At 40.5% G+C, this 27,365-nt stretch overlaps 5 protein-coding genes across 10 annotated transcripts in view; 4 read left to right on the plus strand and 1 right to left on the minus strand.

The window, feature by feature from the left end:
* Positions 1–255: 255 nt before the first annotated feature.
* The window catches only part of LOC133840740 (cyclic nucleotide-gated cation channel beta-3), an 83,332-nt gene continuing 56,222 nt past the window's right edge, over positions 256–27,365 (minus strand). The window contains exons 3-13 of one of the 6 annotated variants that reach the window (XM_062272775.1): positions 26,295–27,098; positions 25,777–26,134; positions 24,165–25,219; positions 7,350–7,501; positions 6,935–7,076; positions 6,689–6,838; positions 3,996–4,163; positions 3,467–3,731; positions 3,264–3,409; positions 2,850–3,197; positions 256–2,481 (exon numbers count right to left, since the gene is read on the minus strand). In XM_062272775.1, the coding sequence (XP_062128759.1) occupies positions 2,887–3,197; positions 3,264–3,409; positions 3,467–3,731; positions 3,996–4,163; positions 6,689–6,838; positions 6,935–7,076; positions 7,350–7,501; positions 24,165–25,219; positions 25,777–26,134; positions 26,295–27,098 (3,551 nt within the window). In that variant the 3' untranslated portion in view covers positions 256–2,481; positions 2,850–2,886. Of the gene's footprint in view, positions 3,198–3,263; positions 3,410–3,466; positions 3,732–3,995; positions 4,164–6,688; positions 6,839–6,934; positions 7,077–7,349; positions 7,502–24,164; positions 25,220–25,776; positions 26,135–26,294; positions 27,099–27,365 lie in introns of all 6 variants that reach the window. The other 5 variants (XM_062272776.1, XM_062272777.1, XM_062272774.1 and 2 more) reach the window with 5 other exon arrangements.
* On the plus strand, positions 8,800–9,520 carry LOC133842372 (C-type lectin 37Db-like). The gene has a single exon (XM_062275428.1). The coding sequence runs from the start codon at positions 8,835–8,837 to the stop codon at positions 9,399–9,401; it is 567 nt and encodes a 188-aa protein (XP_062131412.1). The 5' UTR covers positions 8,800–8,834; the 3' UTR covers positions 9,402–9,520.
* Positions 10,406–11,092, plus strand: LOC133842377 (uncharacterized). Its single transcript, XM_062275439.1, has one exon. It carries the CDS (start codon positions 10,438–10,440, stop codon positions 11,008–11,010), a length of 573 nt encoding a protein of 190 aa, XP_062131423.1. The 5' UTR covers positions 10,406–10,437; the 3' UTR covers positions 11,011–11,092.
* LOC133842472 (C-type lectin 37Db-like) lies at positions 12,706–13,404 on the plus strand. Its single transcript, XM_062275568.1, has one exon. The coding sequence runs from the start codon at positions 12,730–12,732 to the stop codon at positions 13,276–13,278; it is 549 nt and encodes a 182-aa protein (XP_062131552.1). The 5' UTR covers positions 12,706–12,729; the 3' UTR covers positions 13,279–13,404.
* LOC133844595 (calmodulin-A) lies at positions 22,050–22,689 on the plus strand. The gene has a single exon (XM_062278665.1). It carries the CDS (start codon positions 22,139–22,141, stop codon positions 22,622–22,624), a length of 486 nt encoding a protein of 161 aa, XP_062134649.1. The 5' UTR covers positions 22,050–22,138; the 3' UTR covers positions 22,625–22,689.

The raw sequence follows: 27,365 nt of genomic DNA on the forward strand, positions 1-27,365 counted from the left end.
GTATTTTGTGCTATTTATAAGCATGCTAAGAAGCAATAAAATTTAATAATATTATTTAATAATAACGTTTTACTTCACTTGGCTAACTAAATCAATGAAAATATCTTCAACAACGTTTTAGCGTAATTTCATTTCATTTAATTTCTGCTTATTTTCTTTCTTCTTTAATGTTTTTTTTTTTCATTTTTTCGTCTTAGATGAAACCCCATTTTATGTTTATTGTAATTATTAATGTAGGCATATTAATGAATAAACTTTATGTCATTTGTTTTTTTTTTTTACTTTTTCCTTGTTTTGCTTTATAATAAATTGCAATAATGTTTCGAAATACAATTAGGTTTAAACTAGTATGAAAAGGAATTCTGAATTATGTATTCTTTGGTAGTTGCTTTCTTTTCCGAAAAAAGAACAAAGAAGATAAATCTAAGAGAAATGCTAACAAAATTTTGTGTTTCCATTCTTTCAGCATGAAGTGAATTAGATTTTCATTATATACTTTTTTAGATTTTTTTTAGGTAATTTCATTCATTTTTCTACATGGGATTTGCTCGCAGCACGGAGCTTCAATAGCACATTAACTAGCGGCTTATAGACACTCAATCAATCAATTGCATACTTCATTGATACACATAAGTTAATAGCATAGTTTTTTCATTTCATTTCACGTATATACTCGTAATTATTACATTGGATTCGAGTGTGAGTGTAAGTGTGTGTGTGTGTGTGTGTATATGTGTGTGTGTGTGTGTGTGTGTGTTCGTGTTGGTGTTTTCGTTTATTGGTGTTGACACAGAACAATTCTGAAATATTATTTGGTCTTCTCTTGTACACATCTAATGGTAACTAAGTAAGTATAGTTAATAGTTAATGTCTAGAGTTTAATAGCTAAATTCTTCGGTCTTCTTCTTCTTCTTCGATCACTTAAGCCTGCAGTGCGTGTCCCCATATTATGGGTTCCATAATCTTCGCTTAGTTCTGCTACAGAACCTTCTTCACTTCTCCGCTTCACTTTAAACTTATCCTCTCTCTTAAATGTGAGTGTTTTTGTGTGTTCAGCATTCGTTTAGCTTGGCAACTAACTAAATTACAATACATTTAGATCGATCAGTAGACATATCGGACCATCATCCCATACAATATCATATCATATATCATTTATTTTATACTAATATAGTAGTACAATATAATATTGCATTAAAAGATCTCCTTCTTTCGACAGCTTTTCTAACCTTTTATTGAAATTTGTTCTTCTTCTTTTTTCTGTTTCTTATATGGTGTATAATGTAATTTTGTTTATGTTTTTCTAAATTTTTTTTTTTAGTTTTCTTTTTATTATTTTTTCTAGTTGTGTCTTGTATGCAGTGGCAGTTCTTTTCCAATAGTACAAATATTTTGCAAATATTTTTGGTTGTTAGCTTATTTTTGGTTTTGTTCATAAATTGTTTAAATATTATTTTCAATTTTAAAGTAAATCGTTTCCCATATACACATCTAGTAAATTTGGTTTTTGTCAAATTACAATTACATTACAGCAAATATTACAATACACTAATTATTTCATTATATAATTTTAAATTAAATTTAATTATCATTAAGTATATATTTATATTTATTTTTTTGTTCTATTCTTTGATATTTTCTAATTGAATCCTTAGACTGAAAATATTTACAATGCTCTCGTAATTATTTGTATTATTAAATGTAGAATTTTAGTTAATTTAAATTTTGGTTTTCATTATTATTAAAAGTAGCGAAGAAACTAATGCTAGTGATGCTATTTATATATATCTAAATACGCCTATGTATACATGGAAAAAGTTGAAGTTATATGTATATGCATATAGTATAGAGGGTTGTTGTTCATCATGAGTTGATTTCATTTAACTTTTCTTTTGATTTCTCCTTTTTTAGTTGGGTTCTTCGGAATGTTCGTTAAAGCTTTTTCCGATAGTTTCTAATGCCTATAATAGTCATTAATTAATAATAATTATTTAGTTTTGTTAAAAAGTCCTAACTTAGTTTTTTTTTTCTTTTTTTGGGTTATTTGGAATCGAAAGAGTTGTGAACTAATCTAGCAAATGGGATGCATTATAACTAATCCTTTTATAGTACATATTGCATTTACCTAATGCGCAGATCATTCAATCTGGTGCAGTGGCTAAACAACAATTCTGGCAGTGCCATTTAGTGGTGAATGATCTCATAACACAAGCGATCTCAATCGATTCTCTTAACACTCGATAAATATTATGCTTATTTAGCTTTTTTTCTCGCCATCTCTCATTGTCTCTCCTTACAGCGAGCAATATTTGGCACTTGTTGCTGCCTGTTGTTGGTGTTGCAGTTGCTGCTCATGTGTTGTCTGTGTTGCATTGTTGCTGGCGCGTTGCATGCGTCGCAATATTTGACCAGGTTGCTGTTGCTGTTGGTGTTCGTGTTGCTGTTGCTGTTCCTCCTGCGTTGGGCTAGCAGCTGCTGCTCCTGTTCGCGGTGTTATTTAGGGTCATTCAGTTAGTAAGGCAAATTTGGCAAATGTTTCAACCACACGCACACAAACGCACACATACACAGAAAGAGAGAAAGATACAAATACAAAATAGCATTCTTCGTTCAGGGTACGTGAGACACATACACAGCAAGTGAGAACACACACAGAGAGAGAGAGAGAGAGCGATAACAGTCAGACACAAAGAGAGAGAGAGAGAGAGATGCAAAATGTTAATATGAGGCGAGATTCCGCAATTTTCTCCCTTGTGAGCATTCTTTGATTCGGTTTCTTTGGTTCGGTTTGTCGAATGAGCGAGCGATGGAGTCATGGAGTCATGAGGAACATGATATGTACAGCATACCGATCGGCTGTCGCTGATGGGGCAGCACGCTCCCGTGTTATATGATACTCTCGCGATTGCGCTCCAGCTCCTCGGCCTCATTGTCCGGATCCACGCTGGACGTGGACGACACACCGCAGATCTGCATCTCGATCTCGGCCAGTCGATTCTCTAGATCCCATTGCTGCTGCGATAGCTTTGTGTTGAGCGCCTGATTCTCTGACTCCACCGTGTGAAGGCGCTCTCTTAGCCGCTTAATCTCATCCTCTAACGCCTCGTGCGAACCCAGCAGCGGTGTTGTGCCACCGCCGACGCCACTCACACCCGCACCGTAGCATTCTAGCTGCGAGCTCGAGTCGCAAATGTGACCTAGACGAGAGGAAGGGAGACAAAATAGTGGAAGTGGAAGCGTTGTTTCTGTGTGCTTTGGCTCACCTGTGTGACTGGGCTGCGATTGCGGTCGCATCGAGTGATGTGAGGTGGCCCGACTGCGTGGCCTCTCCTCGGAGCCATGGGCACTGGGACTGGCCGAGCGGGGCGAGTCGGTGGAGCGTACCAGATGATCCGCATAGCTGCGGGGACTGCAAAGCGTGTTTAGAGAGAATGGGAGGGGAGCTTTGGATGGAGGGGAATCTCACCTGTAGCCATGGGATTGCTGTTGTTGTTGCTGCTGCTGCTGCTGTTGCAATTGTTGTGGCTGCATTGGCTGCTGCTGTTGCTGCAGCTGTTGTAGCTGCTGATGCTGCTGCTGCTGCTGTTGCTGTTGTTGATGCTGTTGCTGCGCATGATGCAACGCAGAGGCCGGCGGCAGCCACATGTCCTCCAGTGTGGTGCGGCCACAGCTCTCAACCAGACCCGGCGTTGATTGGCAGCGGCCCATGGCAACTACATTAAAGTATTTGACTGTGTTTTATAATCGCAAACAGAAGACATTGCCAAAAACAAAAACGAGAGAGAGAAAGAGCGTGGGGAAAGAAATGGACAACCAAGAAAACGAAAAGCAAAACAATCGATTTGTGTTATTCAAAAACGGGGTAATCGTAATTCGTATTCGTATATTCATTAAGCATCTCTTTGCTACTACAATTTTTTAATAAATTTAGACTGTGCTTTAAGGGAGGAGCGTGTGTGTGTTTTTGGGGGGAGGAGGTGTTCTGGCACACATACCTTTCTCCAGTGGCGCCTTCTTGTACTTCTCCAGTCGCTTGACAGCAATCGACTCCAAGCGCACTCTCGCCGCCGGATACTCCTTTAGTACGTCCCACATGTCCTTTTTGCTCAGCACGAACAGATCGCTGTAGCCCACGGAGCGAACGCTGGCTGTGCGTCTGTTGCCTGTTGTCGAAGACGGAGGCGGAGGCGGAGACGGAGACGGAAGCAGTGGCAAATGTGTGTGTGTGTGGCAAAGTTGCACGTTTGCAATGAATGCAACGAGAATGAGGGAAAAGTTTTAATATCAATATCTTTACAGTACATTTTTGTCGTTGTCGTTGTCGTAGTCGTTATTGCTGTTCTTGTTTTTGTTGCTGTTTGTTGTTGTTGTTACTGTTATTGTTCTTCTCTTATTGTCGACTGCACACATACACACATACAAAGACATTAAAATTGCATGCCAACCTGCGAGGGGAATTGCTTATATTGAAGTTGGGATGATAGTTTCACAGAGGGACATTTAAATTGTGGATGCATAACTACACAAATGCATACAAATATATCAATATATGTACCATATATATAAAGATATTCTGAGATAGAGATAAAAAGAAATGCCATATTTATGTTTAATTAGTTTTGGGGAAAGAATTTTCAAAAAATAAAATGGCCAATAGCATCATCGCTTGTGTCTGCTTTGCAATTTCACATAAACAATGTAAAACTGTAAAGTTTGCACACAAATGCAATTGTAACTAATTTCATTTGTTAAATTTTTGGGGACTACAAAAAAGTTGGCGTGCAATTTGAATGTGTGTTTTTTCTGTGGTATGTGTCAGAGGACAGAGGTTAAACAGACAACAAAACGAATTGCATGTAAATGTTGTGGTATCAACGTGTCGTATACTTAATTGTAACACTTTCAAACACAATTAGAACGTTTAAATTACGGCCAGGCAAAGCAATACAACAACGAATCAGAGACAAAGAGAGTGACACACAAAGAGAGAGGAGAGACACAGAGATAGACTGAGAGAGAGAGATAAGGAGAGAGTTGGAGTAATTACTATAAATTGTTACACATTTTCACACTTACAGCTACTTAACGGTTGCTCAGGTTTAGGTCGAGAGGATAATATGTTAATAATTGCTTGAATTAAAAGCGATTCAATCATGCAAAGTGTAAATCAAGAAAATGGTGTAAATAACAAACTAAATGATATGATTTGATTGCCTTGCCCCGTGTGCTCGTGTTTCGTGTCCAGTGAATTTCATCGTCATTCAAGGTGAACGACAACTTGGCCAAATTGCCTGTAAAAGTCAACGACTAATTGAACGAAGGAAAGTTTTTCGGCGGGGGGCCAACTGCAAGTTTTGTCAGCCATTCAGAGTGGAATAGAATAGAATTAAGTTCCTAGTTGCAAGTTGCTCTGTCTGCTGTTGCTGCTGCTGCTTCTGCTTCTGCAAATTCAATTAAGCAGCTGCAAGTGAAGCGCCCTGAAGTATGCAATGCCACATTATTTGCGCCAGCAATGCGTGCACTGAGATAATTTTGCTTTTGGCATTGTTGTTCATTATGATGCTGATGCTGATGATGATGGTGGTGGTGCTGCTTGGTGCATGCCCCTAAGCGAGGCGGGGGTCGGTGCGAAGTGTTGTTTACGGTTGAGCGATTCGCTTGACAGTGAACGCTTTAAAGTGCATGCGATTGCAATTGCAATTGCGAATTCAAATTGCGAAATTGAAATGTCTACGATATAAATAGAATTTACTATGACAACGAATTAACCACAATTATTTGCTGGCAATTGAACTCGATTTAAGCTGATTTCATTGTATTTTATTGTATTACATAACAATTTGTGTATGGGCAAGTATTGCCAATCCATGATTATTATGCAAGAGTTCGCTGTGTGTGTTTGAGTGTGTGAAAATATCTGGGAGCATGCAGGTGAAATAATTGCATTTGGCATTCATTAATTGTGCCGAGTGCAAGGGAAATACAGACAGCATAAAAAGGAGCACATATCGAGTGTGTTGGAGTGAGATAGAACGAGAATGTGTGAGAGAGAGAGCGAGACATTGTGTGTGTTATAAAAGTGCATTGCATACTTTTAGGGGCGGCTGAATATAAAAACATTTGGCAAGTGGCAAAATCGAAAACAAAAACGAAAAAATGCAAATGTTTCAACAAATAATAAAACAGAACGGGAAATGCATAAAAACAAAGCCAACAAAAAACATAGTGAACAGTGAACAGGATATCAAGTGAGGGAATTTAAGCGATTACTCCATAAGAACGAGTGCACTGCTCTATTAAATGGAGTTCGCAATCGTAAAAGCAATCAATTAATGTGCGAGTGATGCACAACACACAATAGTTTATGTGAAGTGAATGTGAGTGAATTGGGGTATAAGGATTGCTGCTAAGGCCAACACTTTAGGAGCGTTGACTTGTCTATGGTATAGTTGTTATAGAGATACGTTATATAGTAAAGTAGTTGGAGAAGAGAGTAGAGAGTAGAGAATACACATAGCTAAGAGATATTTGTTGATTAATTCTGTGAATAATTCTGTGTGTGCTGTGGGTGAGGGTGTGTGTGTGTGTGTATCTGTGTGTATTTGGGCTTGTAGTTACGTTATTTGTTGTTGTTGCTGTTATTGCTATTGATATTGTTCCGCCTGTCGCACTAAAACGGGATATTTACCAAGCTCTTTACCTGCGGTGCCCATATTCAGTATACTAATCTCGCCGAAATAGGAACCTGCCTTTAACGAGGCCATCACCGTCTTGCCATTGTCAGCAACAACCTGCAATCGTCCACGATTCACAATGTACATCTCCTTGCCCACCTCGCCTGCGAAAGAGAGATGACAAAAAAGCGAGCGAAAGAGAGAGAGAGAGGGAAACAGTAAGAATATTTATAGCATAAAGTGAACGTCTGGTCACTCACCTTTCCGGCAAATGTAGTCGCCCGGTGAGAAGAGCACGGGCCGCAGGCGTAGCACCAATTCGCAAAGGAACCCAGCTTCAGTGTTTTGAAAAATCTCAACCCGCTTAAGTGTATCTAAATGGACGTTAATTGCTATTTCAGCCTGCAAAACACAGAGCACAGAAAAAAAACGGCATGAACACAACAGGAACAAAGCGCAAAAGGAAAAGGCACAAACAAAAAAAAAGAATGAAAGAGAAGAGAAGGGAAAAAAGCGATAACATGAACACAGAGAAATGGACAATTCATGTATTGCTAAGGGGACAGTCGAGGGAGGAGGCGTCAGCAAATGGAAGATGAAATGAGGCTATGGAAATGTCGATGTGGAGGTAGAGATGGAAATGGGAAATGGGGAATTGTGCTGGGGATTATTTACCTTTAATTTATCAGGAAGACAGGATACGGCGCGCTCCTCGTCCGAGCATTTTTGCGTGAGCCACAGGTAATCGAACCATTTGATGACCTTCACCTGCAGATGATTCGGCACACGCCGCATGCGCATGTACGTCTTAACTCCATCCAGCTTGGCTGTAAAAATACCCAAAGAGAAAGCAAGCATATCATATCATACTTATTAGACATGTGCCCTTCAATACTTATGGATGTTTACTGTGGATTACCCACACACAGACGCACAAATCGAAACGCTGTCGGCATACGAAATACGAACTGACCCACTAATCATTAAGGCTGCCAGCTGTAGTTGTAACAAGCCAATCAGCCCTGCTTCGGCTGCTGCTGCTGCATAAATTTCAATTTATTTATACTTTGCAGACTGATTAGCTCTCTAGCCGGAACACCTGGCGTATGAGCGATATTATGTGGAATAACCGAAACTAAAGATCGATTTCTCTCAACTCTCGACTGACAATTGCCATTTGTTTTAGACCAAAGTGTGTATGCGTGTGTGTGTGAGTGTGTGTGTGTGTGTGTGTGCTTAAGTGGGTAACCAAACGGCGTTCGATGCGAGGAAATTAAATCTCTTCTTGGCTCAACGTCACTGCCAGCAAATATTGACACAATTTGTCGATTGACAACTGCGGCTGGCTGTGTGGCTCACTGGCTCAGTGGTTGGCTGACTAGCTGGCTGTCTGGCTGCCTGCCTGGTTGCCTGTAGGTGAAATGAAGGCAAGCAACTGGAGCAGGGAATGAGGATGGGAGGGGGAAATGAGGATTGAGCAGTTAGTATTGTGATGGGGGGAGAGTAGCCTCCTCCTCCTTCTCCTCCTGCTTCCTGCGCACTGTGTTTGCTCGTGTAAACATTAGCAAACCAACTGGCAAACAAGCAAACAGATTGAAAACAAATAAATAAAATTGCTTGTCGGCCCAGCAGGCAACACACACACACACACACACACAGAGAAACTCGCACACACACAACTCATCTATAATGCAAGTGACGCCACAACGTCCGAAGACAATGCTGTGAAGCGCTGCGGCTTGCCCCAAAACTTGCCACATTCATTTATCATTTAGCCATTTGCTAGCAGTCGTCAAGCGATCAAATTTCAATACCTTGTCGCCTAATCAGTCAGCCGCAGTAGCAGCAGCAGCAAAAGGTCAAAAGTTCTAATGTACTCTCGTAAATTACGGCCAAGAACTTTGCAAGAATGATCTGAGCCACTTAGCAGCTTTCAACGGATGTTTACTCTGTTTGAATTGATTCAGAATACATTTCACAAAGTACTATTTGTCAATTTATACTACGCATTGATAACTTTGGTATCTGTCTCACATTCATGCATGCTTATCACATCCTCAAAATGATAAGTTAGCGATAAACAAATTGGCGAAATGTCCGGCAACTATAAAAAGCGCATTCACAGCAAACACTGCTCAGATTTTAAAGTGAATATCGACAATGTTGTGGCCCAAGTTAATTGGCTTCGCGGTGCTTAGTCTGCTGCTCGCTCAGCTGCAGTTCATTCCCAGTGATGCTGCCGTTTCCGGTTGCAGTGATAACTTCACTCAGGTGGCAGGCAAATGTTTGTTTGCTGCGAATTATTGGTACAACTGGTATCAGGCTGAACGTCATTGTCGTTCCTTAGGCGCTGGACTCTTCAATCTGCAGAACCAAACACAGCTGCAGCAGATTTCCGACTGGCTAAATGCAACTTTGCCCTACACCATTGAGTTCTGGACATCGGGCAATAAGCTGGGACAATATGGCGCTAATTATTACTGGCAGAACACGGGTGAGCAGGCGCATTATTTGCCCTGGGCCAATGGACAACCGCTGGCGGCTAGCGGTGATTGCGTCACGCTTTTTGCCAACTACACCTACTACGAGGGTATTTTGGGATATAATCTTGTTGTCAGGAATTGCACACACCCATCGCCGCATGTCTGTGAGAAGGAAACGCAGATAACTGATAATCGCATTTGCCTCAAGACGGGATCTTACGAAAATGTCCAAGTTTTGCTTTAAGCTATTTAATTGTTGAAAGCTTTTCTTTCTAACTATTGCAGTTTGCATAAGGCAGAGGTTTTATTATTTTCTTAGCTATCTTAAAGTTCTACTGAATAAAGAGATTTCTCATACTTTGCTTTTGCATATTTTTGTTTATAATCTAATCTGCAAAAAAGAGTTAAGTGTATTAAAAAGCTTAGCTACTTAAACCTCTTTGAAGTATTTAAATATTTCAATTCGTCATATCAAAAAGCTTAACAAGAGTTGCATTTCAATTTCAAGCATTTAAGAAGCAATGCCTCTATGTGTGTACAACAAAATCAATTTATTTTAATTGTAAAAACAAACGCTATCATATTTCTACCCATTCTGTAATTTCTGTTTCCAAATATAAAAGGCAGTATCAGGTGCACAATTATAGAAAATCTACAAATGCAAGTGTCAAGCAATAAATTCATTAAGCGTTTTGATAATGAGTCGCGTGCCAATTAGTGATAAGTTATTTCGCGATAGTATTACTAGCAGTTATCAACTTTGAAAGAGTTTTTGACACTTTTGCTAGACAAAAAGCTCGCTTGATTTTAGGAGCCAAATTTTATCAGTCAAAGCTAAATAACGTCTTTGACGGTTAATATAAATTCACACATTACAACTATCCGATTTTCTAATACAAACTGCAACATCAGCTGTCATTAAGCTAAGTTATTTACATTCACATTCTACATACACTTTGTATGCACGTCAATCGAAAGTGTTTGCAGCGCCATCTAGCGCTCATAGATATCTGCTCTAATCAATTGTTTGAAGGCTGGTTAAAGAACTTTGGCGTTTCTTTGCTGGGAGTTCTTCCCAAATCGATGACGAATTTATTATGACTGCCATAAAGCGAATTCTAAATTTCTTATCAATCCACTTGACCGTTGTCAATCTTTGCTAGCACATGTTTATCAGCACTTTGATAAGCTACAGATAAGTGTAGCTGAAATTGACACTGTATAAAAGGCATCCCCAACTGACCATGTGCAATTAGTTATTTGTTCTTTGCCCATTTAACATGTTGTGGCACAAATTAATCGCCTTCGCTGTCCTCAGTTTGGTACTCTGCCAGCTACATCAAGTCACCAGTGACGATGCCAATCCCGGCTGCCGGACAAATTTCTCCCGTGTGGGAGACAAGTGTCTATTGATTGTCGAAGAGCGAGACGGCTGGTATGAGGCTGATCGCAATTGTCGCGCTCTAGGCGCCGGTCTTCTTAGTCTGCAGAATCCAATTCAGTTGCTGGAGCTCAATCAATGGCTAAATAACTCGGGACAACCATTCGCAAAGGATTACTGGACATCGGGCAACAACCTGGGAAATCAATATCGCACCTTCTTTTGGCAAAGCACTGGCAAAGAGGCAACCTATATACCCTGGGCAGCGGGTCAACCGATACATATTGACAATTGCCTGTTGATCGAGTCCTCTGAGATATTTAATGCGAACTATCGCCTATCCGTCACTCTTTGCAGCATGGTAATATCTTCAGTCTGTGAGCATGCTCCTCTGAATTATACTTTGAGTAATGTAACACGAATCTGTCTAAAGCCAGACAGCTTCGAAACCGTTCAGGTGCTGGTTAACTAAATAAAAGTTGTGTTCAAATATATTTATTGTTTTTAATAAGGAATGGAATTCATATTCTGTACTTTAATTCGGAAATAATAAATGAATGAAATATGATAATTATGAAAAACATATTTAAGAAATTTTAATTGCAGCATTACGCATTACTCATCCTATCATCAAACTAGTTAATATGTTTCCTTATGGGAAAGTCTATAATAAACAGGAGTATAAGCATTATAAAATGGAATCACAACAAATGCTACCGAAGAAGGTATTTGTTTACCTTGTTTTAAAAAGTCTAAAGCTATTCAAAAAATGCAGAAATGTTTAACAACAAATTGAAAGTTTTATAATACAAATGTATTAAATTTGTAAATTTTAAGTTGGTAGCTGGTATGCTTTGTTTGGTTGATGGGGAGTTTTTCGGTTCGATAAAAATAATACATTACTATATTATTAAACCTATGATTGTCAACCTTATCGCAAAGCTAAGAGCTTTAGATAGTCATGGCCAAAATCAATACGCAGACCGCATAAAAGACTTTCGCAACAAAGCGTATTCAATTAGTTAACTTGTTAACCAACATGTTGTGGCATAAAGTAATTTTTTGCTCTGTTCTCAGTTTGGTATTTTGTCAATTGCCTCAAGTCAGCAGTAAGGATGTGAATCCAGGCTGTAAAACTAACTTCACTCGTGTGGGAGATAAGTGCCTGATAAGTTCTATTCAAACGACAAATTGATACGAAGCTGATCGCAATTGTCGATCTTTGGGAGCCGAATTACTCAGTCTGCAGACTCCAACTCAGCTGGAGGAGATAAACCAATGGCTGAGCAACTCAGGACAATCTTATATGCATAACTTCTGGACATCGGGCAACAGTTTAGGTGGCAAGAACGGCACTTACTTTTGGCAGAGCACTGGCAAAGAGGCAACTTATTTGCCGTGGGCTGGTGGACAACCGCAGCCAACTATAACAAATTGTCTAATGCTCGTCTCGTCTGATATTTTTATGGCATATTACCGTCTTTGGGTTTTCAGTTGTGAAGGTTCAGTTGCTTACATCTGCGAACATCAACCACAAAATTCTACAATTTCAACGTCAACAAGAATTTGCCTAAATCCAGCAAGCTTTGAAGTTATTCAGGTTATTAACTAATAAGAATGAAAATGTTCTTTCCATAATAAAAAAACCGTAATTTTGTGAAAGTAATATACAGTTATCATTCAATCTTATTACAAACCAAACAAAAAAGTTTACAAGAATTTGTAAAAATCCAGAATGTTTTAAAATTGTTTAGTTTACAGATATTCTTTTCATTTTAATAATAAACGTATATTTTTATAAAAAGAAAAATACATATAGCTATCATACAATCTTATTGTAATTCATAAAATTCGACAAGAATCTGCCTAAGTCCAGATAATTTTAAAATTAGTTTAATTTGTGGATAAATAGATGAATCATATACGGATGAAAATATTGTTTTCATTTTAAGAAAACGCATTGTACATTTGTAAAGGTAATATATGATTATCATTCAATCTTATTACACTCGAAGCGAACACACGTAGCAGTTCTTCCCAGAGATATGGCTAATTTATTGCTATTCCCACATTCTTATCGCCACGCTGAAATGTCACTTATGACATTTGATAAGAATACCAACGTTGGCTATATAAATGGAATCCCCAACTGACCATGTTCAATTAGTAATTTGTTCTTTGGCTATTCAACATGTTGTGGCACAAGTTAATCGCTTTCGCTGTGCTCAGTTTGGTGCTGTGCCAGCTTCATGAAGTCAACGGCAACGATTCCGGTTGTCAAGCCAACTTCACTCGAGTGGGAGATACATGCCTGAAGAATGTGAGCAATTGGTATAGCTGGTATGAGGCTGATCGCCATTGTCGCTCCTTGGGCGCCGAATTGGTTAGTCTGCAGAATCAAGAACAGCTGCAAGAAATCAATAAATGGCTCAACGCTACGGGATTGTTTATGCTCAATTTCTGGACCTCGGGCAATAGACTGGGCAGGATTGGCAGCTACTATTGGCAAGGAACGGGCCAGGAGGCCAGCTATCTGCCTTGGGGTACAGGGCAACCTCAGTCAACAGGCAATTGTTTATTACTCGCCTCGAAGACTTGGGGCGTTGCGGATTATCACTTGGAGGTGTACAATTGCGAGTCGTGGTCATCTGCTGTCTGCGAGCAGAGGCCTCAACAGTACACAAGCCGCCTTTGCCTAAAGCAGGATAGCTATGAAAGCGTTCAGGTGCTTGTTAATTAAATACGGACTATATCAAAGTTATGATTGTGAATTTGTCAATTTGTGTTAACGAATTTTCAATGCTCTAAAAAATATATACATATATTTTAAAGGTTAACTATAAACTATTCTTTTACTTTAGTTAAATAATTTGTATAAAATAAATAAAGTCTTGGTTCACTTGAGTACAAGATGGGATTTGCATTCCTTTAATACTAACAATGCAAATAACAAACTACTTTGCTTTTAATTTTAGCAATTCATTTGTTGGTCTTGGTCCTTCTGTTAAGCCAGGTATTTGCCTGTCTATTTACGATATGAGAAGTAAATGCTTTTTAATTTTTATTTTAGTAATTAGTCTTGAAAGCTCTTGAGATTTTTATTTACTTTACGAAAGCGATTGTTTGGCTTTTATAAACTTATCTAATCTCTGAATTCGCGTGTATTGTCTACGATATTGTTTATCGCACTTTTGACTGCTCTTTGATAATTCTTATCAGGACTTTTCCTTTTGCTTATCTATTTTAAGATTGCCTCAGGCATTGAAAATAAAAGCTTTAATTTGTGTAGCACATCAATCTATTAATAACCCAATAGAGGCAATCCCAGCAAACATTATTGAGGAATTATGTGAATATTGAGAATTTTTTAGGTAGTACAGTTTGTATAGGACAAAACAATTTCATTTTTGATTAACTTCATTAGGTATCTTTGCAAGCTAATGATCAGGGAGAGCACATAATATTAGCTCACATTTTCGATAAAAAGAAACACAAAATGATAATCGGGCCTGCAACCTTGATTGAGGAAATATGAAAAAGTCAGAGAAGGCATATCAAAATGTATTTCTGGGAAAAACATCAAGTGAACGGACATTAAGTCTTTTAAAAATAGAAATAATTGACAGTCTTCGTTGGGGGGGACTTATAATTTACCTTGTTATCAGCTAAAACATGCGATAAGTTTCGCTGTTTTTCACTAACAAAGTTTTTAGTTGAACTAATGAATTGATAAACCATTAAAGCACATATACTTGAGCAAATAAATACGGTCCAAGTGAAGCCTCTAGTCATGCTTTAACACAAATAGCGAGAACACATATTTCTCGAGACTGTTATGCATTGCATACTTCGAGGCGGAGGTTGGGTTGGCATTTTATTTTTCTTTTTGAGTGCTGGGGAATGCTTTGTGGCTTTTTCCAGAGTCAGAGATATTGCTGGACGTTTGTCTGAGGTATTGGTTATCGGTTATCGATTGTCATTTGCATACTTTTTGTGCTTTACAACTTGCCAATTGGCAACCGCACGCATTCAGGGATTATTTTTGCCTGGCAACGCAACATCTTGGCACGCACAAAGCGACAGCTAGCAAAGAAAAGCAGAGAATCAGAACGAGAATGAGAATGGGAGGGACTGCAAGAGCTGACACACAACGGATATGTTTGCTTGCTGATAGTAAAAAAACACTTACACACACATACACACGGATTGCCCGGCGACAGCATGCAAAATTACAGCGATTTTTATTGCGGTTCTGCTTGGCTGCCTGACACTGAAAGCATTCCGCAATGGATTCGCAACGTAGAGATGAAAGAGAGAGGTGATGAATTGGGGCAGCAGGAAAGGGGAAAAAGGAGGATGAATCCATGTTCGGCACGTTACGCTTTTGTGGGTTTTGTTGCCATTGAAAATCAATCTAAATATTAATTGCATATTCCCCTGGCGTATGCGGCGTATGTGTGTTTTATGCTTTTGCAAAATAAATTGAAATTGCCAAAAAAAATATATATATATCTATGCATATAGAAATAGACATAGATAAATGTGGCTGTGTGTGTGTGTGTGGCTGTGGCATAATAATTGCGGTTAGAATGACACTTTATGTTTGTGTTGCAATTATTGCAGATTGTTTAATTTCTGTCTGGCTTTCTAAGCTTCGGCCTTAGTCCTGATTCTGTGGCTGCTGCCAATGCAGCACACGCAGTTTAACCAGTTTATGCCACACAGTTGCTTTCAACGCTTTGCTTTTTTCCATTCCGTTGCACTTTTGCCGTCGACACACAAAATTGAATTTGCCATTTTTGCCCTCAAGTTGCTCAACTGGGCGTGGCCATGTTTTGCCGTCGCGTTGCGTTTTGCAAAACTGCATTCAGCCGCACAATTTCTTCAGTTTTTCCTTTGCCATACCCTCTATTAAGATGTCCCCCCAACTGGGGTATCACAACCCAAACGGCTCGATATCGTTGCGAGAAATATAGTTTTTCTTGTTATTTCTCTCTCTTCGCTTGCCTTTATTTCTTATTTATTTTTCATTTTATGCTCTGCTTGGCCACAGTTGCCACAGGCGCATTTTGATCTGCTGCCTCTGCTGTTGCTACTGCTGCTGCTTCTGCTGTTGCTGCCACAATTTGTGGCGCCTGCCACCTTAAGCACTAATCTGTAACTATAATTGCATTTAGATATTGCACATGCGAGTAAGGCTTTGTCTTGTTAGCCTCAGCTACAGCTACAAGAGTTCAACAACTGTCAACAACTATGACCGAGCAGAGCAGCTGACAGTTTGTCAGTCGAACAAACTGACAAACTGACAATCCGGCAATCTGGCAATCTGGGAATCTGGCAAGCGAGCAATCTAGCAATCGGGCAAGACAAATGTCGCCGTCGGCACAGGAAAAGTTGGCGTCATATGTGAGTTTTGCCTTTTGTGGTGTAACAATAAAAAATCCGGGTGCAAAAGTTCAAGCCATTGTCTGTTGCCAAACAAACTGCTGCAAGTTTTTCAGCGCTAACTGCAACAGCGGTTGCTGACTGCCCGGAGAGTGAGCGGGAGGGCGGGGGGAGGAGTGTAAGGGAAAGCATCTCGAGTTTATACAAACAGTAAATATGCGTGACAAAAACTTGCTCTTCCGGCCTTTTCATAAGCCCAAGACAACAAAAAAAATGCACACTAAAGGAAAGCTGAATGCAATCCAGACTATGCGAAGGCGTTTGTGGGGAGGGAGTTTGAAGGAGAAGTGGGGGAGTGGCAGCAGGTTGCGAAGTGAACTGGCCAAGTGAAAATTTCAAACTAACTAGAAACCACTTAAGGACGACGTTGTGCTGTGCATATGAAGCTGATGCTGATGCTGAAGCTAAAAGACAAAGAATCTGCTTTGCTATGGCGAACTATGAAAGAAGGAAGTTATGCAGCACGCTATATGGTTAAGGGGATGGGAGGAGAAAATATGATGTGCCAGCGTACACTGTAAAAAAGAAAACACAGCTTAAGTATAAACTATGCTCAAGGATGAGATGAAACTGATTCGAGCTTACAACTGAGAGCAATTGCTTAAGCTATTTCCATTGGAAAACTCTTTAAATTGTTTAAGCTATTTCTATGTGGAGAACTCTTTAAAAATGCAATGCCACAACTTGTGATTGTTTTCCCATGTGAAAATCTTGAATCTGATATTTCTGAGCATGTGAGAACTCGCAATTTTGCAAACTTTCTGAGCTTGTTTTTACGACAACGCAGAGACAATTGTCATAATAATAATTCAATGTATTTGCCACGGATTGGCTTTTGAGTAGTTCAACTTTATTACTGAAATAAACTTTAATACAGAGAGTGGAGTAATTAGATATATTTATTTCAATGCTTTAAATTGCATCAATAATAGTTTTTGATAAACAAAAATTCGTTTTTTGTTAAACAAAAATTCTTATTCACATTTATTTTCATATTTATAGGAAATTAACTTATGAAAAAAGAAATACAACGAACTTCATTTATATTTTCACATAACATATTCGCCATCGAAAAACAAACACTATACAAAATTTATTTACATATTTTTTTTTTGATAAATCATCAATTTGGTTGAGATTAAATTTATATGATTTAAAATGATGGTTTGTTTCCAACCATTTTATATGTTTTAATTTGAATAACATTAAGACGCAGCAGAAAATTCTCTACAAAAAGCTACTATAATTTAAATGGAATACATTGGATTTAAATTTTCATTGAATGTTAGTTTTTCCCAATTTCTGATGAATACATTAAACAGCTACATAAAATTGTCTTCCAAACCCTAAATTAAAAATTGATTAAATAAAAACAAGAAAGTTTCAGTCGAGTGTGCTCGACTGTGAGATACCCGCTATCCATTTAAAGTAAAAACACAACACTGTGGTATTATTTAAATAATATACTATATGCATGTTACATACATTTCCTGCCGGCACAAAGTTATTCTTACCCTTCTACCTTATAAGTAGCGGGTACAAATATTATGCTAAATCTATATTTCCCTTTATATACATTTCACACAACCGTTCAGCATTTAAAATATAATATTCCATTTGTTGTAAATTCTCTTGAAACCTTCCTCAAATACTTTCATGTAAACTTTGCTGTCATTAAAAATATATAAAGCTGTTTAACACAAGAAGACAGAAAGAAAAATCCGCTTTGTGTAACATATTCTTAACAAACAACATTGAAATTGCTGTGCAACAGAATTGAGCTGCCATGGAATTTATTTCTCAGCAAAAGCAAAAGAATTGCACACTTGAATGTCGGAATTTGTGGGAAATTAAGTTGACATTGGAAATTGGTATGCGATATTATGTTAGGCAATGCCTAAAGATTGCTTTTATGCTCAATGCAATTTGGAATACATTTGGCATTTTGCCAGTTTTGCAAAATGCTTGCAAAGTGTTTGGGTATTTAGTGCTCGTATTTACATGCAAAAAGGTTTTCATTAATTTCCGCCAGCAATTGCATGTCTTCTGGGGTAAATGTGAATTATGAAAATACTCGTAATTTATTTGCCAGCCTTAAAGAAGCAGTTTGTGTTGGATGCAAGGACTCTTGAGCTCTCTCCTTATGCGGGTCTGGGATAATTGTATTACGTGCGAGACTTTCACATTTTTCGGTAAGGGGCTGAAGTGAAGAAAGGGGCGGCTGAGTTTCCTCTTTCATGTTTTGTGCGCTGCGTTTTCCAGAAACCAATTTGTATCATTAATTATGCATATGCGGTCTGCTGGCAGCTGCTGCTGGTGCTGATGCTGGTGCTGCTTCTGCTGCTAGTTGAGAGCTGATGATGAAGTGCCTCAACGATGGATGCTCTTCTGGATTTGTTCAGGCGGCAAACAAAAATAAATGCGCTCCGTTAGCCAGCAATGCGATAACAATAACAATAACAATAACAATGCGAATGCCAGCTGCAGTGTTTGTTGCATGCACCATCAGCATCAGGGGCAAAATCCTTCGCTTTTTCAAGGATAATGGAATATTTTGCCCTTAAAGAGCAGCTACATGCCATATAATACTAGCAACAACAAGAATAACAACAAGAACAAAAACAACAAGAAGAACAACAACGAGAACAACAGCAGCAACTGGGGCAAGAGCAACAACAAAAAGCCATGTTCTAAAAATACAACCGTAAGTTGCGGTACATGCAGCTTAATGGGCAAAAGCGGCCAACAGCGTCGACTGCGTCTACAATATTGATTGGAATACACACACACACACATAGAGAGAGAAGCAAATACACACACACACACACACACACAGCGAGAGCGAGTGAGTAACCCAAACATACGAACACATAGCTAGGGACGCACGGTTACAGCTGTAGGGCATAAGCAGCAGCAAACATAAACACACACACACACACATACATGCGCATACATTGAGCGAAGAAGCTGTGCCATACACACACACACATACAAGTCACGCGACGAAGCATTGCTGCTGTTGTTGCTGTAGTTGTGGCAAGCGTAAGCAAACAGCGAAACGAACAACAACAACCAACCAACCGAATTCAAACACATACACATACAGTCACACACAAACACACACACACACAGACGCACACTTACAGCGAGCAAGGCGGCAAGTTAAAGTGGATAATGGACGCAGCTACTGCTGATGATGTTGCTGTTGCTGTTGCTTTAGCTGCTCGCCAGGACAGAAGAAAGCAAAGGCAAAAGGCAAAAGAGCGCACCGAATGCGAATTGTGCGTCCCCTGTCCCTTCTCCTTCTCCCCTCTTTCGCTGTCCCTTTCAATGCCCCGTTACGGCCAAGCAACCGTGCGTACAACGCTCAGTGCTATTTTTAGACGCGCGCTCCAAGTGCGAGAGCAACAGCAACAACAACAACAGTTGCTCGCACACACACAAAAAAGGAAAAAACAGCAATAAAATAGGCGAAGGGGAGAGCACAGAGCGAGAGAGAGAGAGAGAGTGAAAGAGTAAGAGAGGAAAGTAAACGAGAAACGGGTTCAAGTCGAAATGGCTGCAAATCCCCCACGTAAGGCACTACAAATCTCAGAGCACTGCGCCATGCAATTGTCAGTGTGTGTCTATGTGTGCAAGTCTGTGTGCGTGCGTAAATTGAGCGCATAAATTGTTTTAATTGCAGTAAACAATTGCAGCAAAAAGGCAGCAAGTGAACAGCAACCAACAACAAAACTGTAACAACAAGAACAACTGCAGAGCGCGTCAACTTTACACACATGACTGCTGAGCTGGAGAGTGTGGAGAGACGCGAGTGGAGAATGTGCGTGGAGAACTGAGCGAGAGAGAGACCTTACTGAACAGGCAGCAGCAGCACATCAATCAAAAGTGTGTTGACAGCGCTGCCAACGTCTAATTTGCATAAAAAACTATTTACGATAATAATTACATTACGACAGCAGCAGCAGAAGCAGCAACAAAAGAAATTAACATAATTTTGAATGGCATTTTTGAATAGCGCCGAAACAAACCTAAAACAGCAAACAGCAACGCTGACAGCCACAACTATTCACACACCAACACCCACAAACACTAACACACACACACACACATGCACGCCCATTTAGACGCCAGAGCAGCCAGCACACGGCATTTAAAGTTTGCGCCTGTTTGGCGTTAACAAGCCGCAGCCATTGCGTTTAACTAAGCGTAAATGTAACTCTCGCTGTGACTGTGTGTGTGTGTGTGTGCGTGTGTTGGTATGCTTGTGTGTGCCGAGCAACAACATTGTTGCTAAAAACGATTTTGAAAAACCATCAATAACTCAAATATAATGACAGTTTTCCACTTGTTGTTGCCAGGCAGTCAGCACGAGTCGAGTTGAGTTGAGTCGAGTTGAGCTCCGTCCGTAAGTGGGGCTAAATGGATGAATAACTTAAACCAGCTGCTTGTGTAAGTCCCCCAGCTTCCCCAACGTTCTACTTTCTTTTTTGCTATATTTTTTAATTTTTATATGTATGTACATACATACAAATATATGTATGTAGTATATATGTCAGTGCGTTGTTGGCTGTGCGCCTGATGTGATGTTATGTAATGTAATAACGTCAATCAAATTTGAAAAAAGGCTGGCCAACTATTTGAAAATCAATTTTCATCCAGCTGAAGACTGATAGACAAACAGAGGAGCGGAGAACGAAGGGCAGCGAGAGCTGAAGGTGCAGCACGAGTTGGGTTGGCAGTTCCTAAGTAAATATATATAAGTTTTTAAGTTGTTGTTGGCCAGGCAAGTCGGGTTAATGTAGCAGAAGGCCATCACCATCGCCATTCGCCATCACTAAAGTGTTACGCTCTAAGCCATGACTAGAGGAATTTGCAATATTCGCTGGCAACAGTCCAAGACACAAGACACCGAGTGACCGAGAGATAGGGAAAATAAAACTGAATACACAGCAACAGCTAAAGAATACGAATTTTTGCAAGTGTCATAGAGAGATCAGCGGAAAATGTCAAGTTGTTTCGGGTTAATAAGTATTTAATGCTGTGTAATCATAAAAAAGAACAAGGCACAAATTCTCATTAATATTCCATTCGAGCAGCAATATATTATCGGAAGCAGAACAAGATAAGGACCTGTTCAAAGTGCTTTCAACCGATTTATTTTAAATAAATAACCTTTTATTCACTTTTCATACTTTCACTAAAGTTAAATGCAATTAAAATATATGCTCATCATCATGAATGCTTCGAATTCGTAAATTTACATTATAATTAATCACTTTTTTTTTTAAGATTTGCAGTCATTAATTTGGCATTTTCTTTAAAGTTGATATAATCATATAATTTGAAGATTTATAAATCTCTTTTACTTTCTATTCTATGCTTTAAAGTTCCTATTAGTATCAAATTTGAAATTTAAATTAATTCTTGGTACTCATTTATTCAACGCAAGCTTTAATCGAATTTCCCGCTTCCAAGAACTTTAACGATTATATTTCTCTTCTTGTAGCCAACAACTACTAAAGTTGCTTGTTATTTTGATTAAATTGAACAAAATTGCTGGTTGAATGAGGCGTATGAGTTATATTTGCTGTTATGTTATTCATACGACCAGTGTGCGTACTTCAGAGAGCATTTGAGCGTCACCAGAAGAAGAGCTGCATTTGATTTCATGTCCATGTTTTTATTGCGGTTTTTGCTTGCCTTTCATGCCTGCCACAGGCTCCTCGCACTCCCTTATCCACCTTCCTTTCCCCTCTTATCCCCCCGCTTTTCCTAACATCATTCGCTTGGCTTTTGGGGTGGCTGAGCGCGCGCACTTGAAGCGGCAAGCGCTGAATTGACAAATTGATGGATGGTTCTCTCTCGTTGCATGCCCATGGTTATATGATGTATTATTATGCGAGGCAAAGTTTCGCTGCGGTCGGTTCCTCCTGCTTCTGCTGCTGATACGAAACTACGTGAAAAGTTGCCAACTCAGCGATGCGCAACGGTCACCTAAGTGTTTTATTAGCCTCCACTTTTCGAGTTTGAGGCTCTGAGTTGATTGTCAGTTAGTTTTTCGTTCGTTCGTTATATGTTATATACTACGTTATTTGTTATTCGTTGATGTTTGTGGGACACACGTTGAATTTGTTTCATCTAAAGCTTAGCAAATGCAGCATTTGATTTCAATGAACGAAGCGCCTGTGGAGCTAGTCAATGAACTGCGAGACGTCTTCGATAAATATGATGTTAATGGCGATGGACTTATGTCGTTTAACGAGCTACGTTTGATGACGCGTGCCGTGGGCATTGAGCCAACCGAAGCGGAACTCCATGATCTCATTCGAACTGTGGATTTGGATCAGAACTGTGTGATCACCTTCAGTGAGTTTCTTACGTTCATTGTGCCACGTGTGCTGGACATCGAGAGCGAAGAGAATCTGCTGCAAGCGTTTCAGATGTTCAATCGCACTGGCTATGGATTCTTTGATGCTCACGATCTGCGCATTGTGATGGCCAATTTTGGTGAGCATCTCAGCAAGGAGGAGAGCATTCTACTGCTATCTGATATGGATACCAAAAATTGGCAACACATTAACCTTGAACAATTTCTAAACTATTTAAAGCCACCCGTCAGATCCACAGAATTTCACTAGTCACAAAAATGGGGTGAACTAAAATTTCAATGGTGCAATAAAAATTGAGATTTGCTGCATGCAAATATGAGAAAAAGTTGAGTGCATAAAACCAGAAATTAATGCAGCAGCACGTTTCGTCCATTAAGCCGCTGAGCTTTTGCTTGCTGACTTTTTGCCTTCTCTCCCTTGCTCTATCTCCCTCTCCCTTTTCCACTCTCTGCTCCCTTGTGTGGATGCAACATTCGTACACATGAAAAGTGTTGTGTAAACATGCTGGCTGCCAGCTGGAAAGCAGTTTCAACTCATGTGTGAGGTGCTTGCCCGTCAATGAGCAGGGAAATGGGAAAAAAGCGAAAGAGGCGGTGTGTGAAGAATTGCTTTGTTTGCCTTAAGCTGCAGCTTCCAGCTGCTGCTGGCCAATGTCCACCATAGAGGAGAGCAACTGCTGTCCCTGGGGCATTTTTCTTTTCTTTTCTTCCTCCTTTTATTTACTTATTTTGTTTTTTTTTTGTTGAGTGGCCTTAATATTTTCAGCTGACATCGCCTAATGAAAGCCAAGAGAGACTCGCCTTCATTTGCCGCATTCCACTTTGACATGGTCGCGTCTTTGGAATTAAACAGACAGACAGCAAAAGACAGAGAGAGAGAGAAAGAGCACGAGAACGAGAGAGAAAGAGAGTGCAATGGGAATGACGACACTTGCATTTCTCTAGTTATTTATGGGCCAAATAAACGAGTTCATTTAGCTAATGGCCTCATGGCCTAGTGAGCTCACAAGAGGCTGCACTTCTCAAGGAGCCAGTTCAAGTTGTAGCTCTAGTTGTTGTTGTTGTTGTTGTTGAAGTAGTAAATTGTAAGTAGTAAGCAGTAAGTAGTCGTAGTAGTTCGTTTCGTTTCAAGTGCCACCCAGAGTTTTGTCTGACACAAAAGGACAACGTCTCTCTCTCTCTCTTTCACAGTGTGTCTCTCTAAGTCAGTTGACGTTGAATATTACGTATACGTATATACAATTGCCTCTCACATACACAATTTTCCCTCAGTTTAAGCAGCTAAAATGGTAAAGCCAAAAAGTTTTGCATACTTTTGAGAGCTTTGCTCATTGTTCTGTTTTGTCAAATGTTTTGTAGCATCCAACCCCCAGGTTCCATTTATGTGTGTGTATCTTTCTCTCTGTCTATCTGTCTGTCTGTCATTGTGTGTTAGCTGCGGATTATCATTCCCATATGTATGTACATTTGTGTGTGCTGTTTGTGCGTATCTAACCCTGCTCTCCAAGCAACAGTTTAATCAAGCAGCTCGTAAATATTGAAACCACAAAACAAGTAACAACAATTTATACACATTCTGTGCCTGATAAGATGCTAGCCAAAACGTGTTTTAGATTAGATTTGAATCCATTTGAATACATTCTCCAAATGTCTCTCGTCTAACTGCTTGCTTCGGCATTCATTTCATTTGATTGTTGAGTCAACTTTATGACTGACCCCCCACCCCCAACAGATTTCTTAATCATCTCAAATTGAATGTGGAACATTTAATTAATATACTCAGGACTCACCTTGAAACTCCTTGCGCGCCGCACTCACAGACGTCACAATGTTTGCCACATGCCCCAAGACGGTGGCAAACAGCATCAGGCCGAATAGCAATTGCAATATCACAAACACATACTCGCCCTTCGATCGCGGCTTCGGAAGATCGCCAATTGTCGTCAGGGCCAGCGTGCACCAGTAATAGCTCTGCAGATATTGTTTGACGACATCCGCGGACTCCGAGTCGTGATAGACCCAATTGCGTGAACCGAATCCGTTGTTCTTGTGTATGATGTGATAGAGGCAACCGTTCCAATGGAATATCACAAGCAGATAGTGTATCAGGGCCGTCGAACGAAACAGATTTGGGTAATTCGTATGCCGTTCGGTGCGGTCCATGAAGGCCCAGAATCTGTAGATTTTCACCAGCCGAAAGCTGCGCAATATCGAATTGAAGCCAATGGACAAGTAGAGAAAGTCCAGCGGCAGCAGGCACAGGCAGTCGATGTAGAAGATTGTTGAGTTCATGTAGTGAGTGCGCAGCTTCAGTGCGTCCGTCTGCAGGACACCATCCTCCAGGTAGCCGGTGCGAAAGTGAAAGAATATGTCAATCAGATAGAGGAAATCGGACAGATAGTCCAGACAGAACCAGACCGCAATCGTGCGTCGATTGATCTCCTGGAAGGCGAAGCGGTAAATTATCACCCAGAAGTTGTACAAAAAGGCCATCGACACCACCATCGACCAATAGTAACAGAGCCGCCCCGCCGGATCAAACACAAAGTGCAGCTTGCGGGCAGCTGTTGCGGCGCGTATCCGTTGCGAGGCAGTGCGATGCGGTTTCTGGTGATGCGGCTGTGCCGCATGTCCGCCACCAGCTCCACCGCTTCCGCCGCCGCCGCCATGCGGTGTCTGGTGTGGATGGCCGCCATGAGGTGGCCCTGGACCGCCCTGCGAGGGCGGACCGTGAGCGTGCGGGTGGTGCGACACCGTGGAGGCAGAGTGCTGCAGCTGGTATGGGTGATGCGGCTGCTGACCGGCATTGTGGTGCGATTGCTGCTGTGAACGCGAGCGCGGGTAGCTATGGGGAGATAAGAGACAGAGAGAGAGAGATGAATAAATTGAGAAAAAAATCGGATAAAAAGAAAGCTATGATAAAAGGTAGTAGCTAATAAGTAAGTACTTAAAATAAGCTACTGACATATCCGCTACCCATGCTTAATTTATTTCACAAATTGACTTTTATGTTTTTTAAAACAAATTTACTCGTAAGAATGACCTATTTTTCTAATGATATGTTTAAATTATAAGTACCAAAAGTATGTAATATTGTTATTAAAGTTTGCGAGCAAAGCGGTTAAACCCAGGGGCCTTAAAATTACATGTTCTTTAAAAAGTTTTATTCAAGCCAAGTTTAGTAACTCTTACTCTAAACACATACGAGTATGTCTAGAAAATGTAAGGCCTGGTGCTGATACAGACGCACGGTCTTTGGTCTTCTTTCTTTACTGTTCAAGCTCACCAGCCATAGAGGTATTCGTATGTCAGAATCATAATCGAATGGGAGTTGCATTCTTCTATCTAACGCATACGCTTGCTCTTCTTCATGCAATTCTACTCTGTAGAACATAAGCTTACCGATCGGTGCCGTTGCAGTAGTTGCCGCCGTACTGGTTGTGGCCCATAAGTACGCTGGTGGCACCGCCACCGCCGGACAACGTGTTATCCTGCGAGCCGCGGCCAGTGGAACGATTCCAGGTGCCCAGGAGCGGCTGATCGCCGCTTGTGGTTTTCAGACGGCCGCGCGATTTGTTGTTGTGCCGTTGCTTGTTGTGCAGTAAATCCATTTCGGAGGCAGTGCTTACGGTGGCCATATGCGAGTTGGATGCTCGTGAGGCGCATGGTGTGGCCAGGCTGTCATGCGACGTGAAGAAACCTTGTTGCGAGACGCTCTGGCCGAATTTCGGCTGGGACATGCCAAACTTGGGTCCTAGATCTGTAAAGGCAGATTCGATACAATTAGTGGTCAGCTAATGTAAAATGTAATCACAGTTGTTATTCTGAGGAGCAAAGGGACAAAGAGGAGCATCACACACACACACACAGAAATAGACAGTGAGAGAGAGAGAGTAAGACATGCAAGGACTGCACCTTACCGAGAAAGCTCTGTCGATCGATTGAGAAGCGACGCAGGCTACCCAAATCGATAAACTGCTCATCAGCGGGCATTGTTGGTGTGATTGACAGTTCGGTTGTGTGAAAGGCACCACCACCAGAGCTGTTAGCAGTGTTGTTGTTGACACCAGCACCAACTCCAACTCCACCTCCACCTCCTCCACCAATTGCAGTTGCTGCATCACAGTTGGCAGTTGACTGCCCAGTTGCACCACCCACAGTCAAATTGGTGCAAGTTGTGGCGCCGCCAGCACTGCCGCCCATGCCAGCGCCCAAATATGCCGCATTGCTGCCATAGAAGCTGCCATCGAGCTCGGCCATTTGCTGCTCGTATGCGGTCAGCGGATTGATCGACCTGGAGCTATGGTCGCGATATAGCGGACGCGGCGATGGCATCAACGATGGATACGGCGGATTCAACATGCCGTTTAGCGATAGACGAGGCTGCATTATTTCCGGAAAACTCTCGCGAGGCGCTAATTTTTGTGTACTCGTTGTTTTTGTTGTTTTGGTTGCTGTTGCTGTTTCTGTCGATTTTAACTTATTGTTGTTTTGATGTATTGCTATTGGCGATGTTGTGGTTTCTCTGTCGTCATTCAATGCTCTTGGCCGCCATCGTTCATCGTCATTATCATCATCATCGTCATCAGAGTCCGCATCATCATCATCATCATCGTCATCATTGACGTCAGAGTCACTCGAAGCATCGAAGTCAACGTCAGCGTCGCCGTCGATGGCGGCAACACGGCACAATTTGCCAGTGGGCGTGGCCTTGCTACGTTCAGCTGCCGCACACCACAAACGACACACACACACACACACACAAAGCGTACACAAACGCAATGGCAAGCGCAATTTCAGTTGAAAATTGCAATCGTTGTTGATTGTTTTGTTGTTTTCGTTTTCGTTGTCGTTGTCGTTGTCGTTTTGTTATTATTTTTTGTTTGCATTAATTTATGATTTGTATTGTTTGTTGTTTTATTCGGTTGTTTGTTGTTGTTGTTGTCATTGGAAAACGAGAGAAACGTGAGCAGATAGTAAAATTAATTGCA

Source organism: Drosophila sulfurigaster, chromosome 3 (assembly GCF_023558435.1).
Source record: "Drosophila sulfurigaster albostrigata strain 15112-1811.04 chromosome 3, ASM2355843v2, whole genome shotgun sequence".
NCBI classification, from domain to species: Eukaryota; Metazoa; Arthropoda; class Insecta; order Diptera; family Drosophilidae; genus Drosophila; species Drosophila sulfurigaster.

Excerpts from the sequence above, each read along its gene's own strand:
- LOC133842377 (XM_062275439.1), top strand. The coding sequence starts at position 10,438 with ATGTTGTGGCACAAATTAATCGCCTTCGCTGTCCTCAGTTTGGTACTC.
- LOC133842372 (XM_062275428.1), top strand. The coding sequence starts at position 8,835 with ATGTTGTGGCCCAAGTTAATTGGCTTCGCGGTGCTTAGTCTGCTGCTC.
- LOC133842472 (XM_062275568.1), top strand. The coding sequence starts at position 12,730 with ATGTTGTGGCACAAGTTAATCGCTTTCGCTGTGCTCAGTTTGGTGCTG.
- LOC133844595 (XM_062278665.1), top strand. The coding sequence starts at position 22,139 with ATGCAGCATTTGATTTCAATGAACGAAGCGCCTGTGGAGCTAGTCAAT.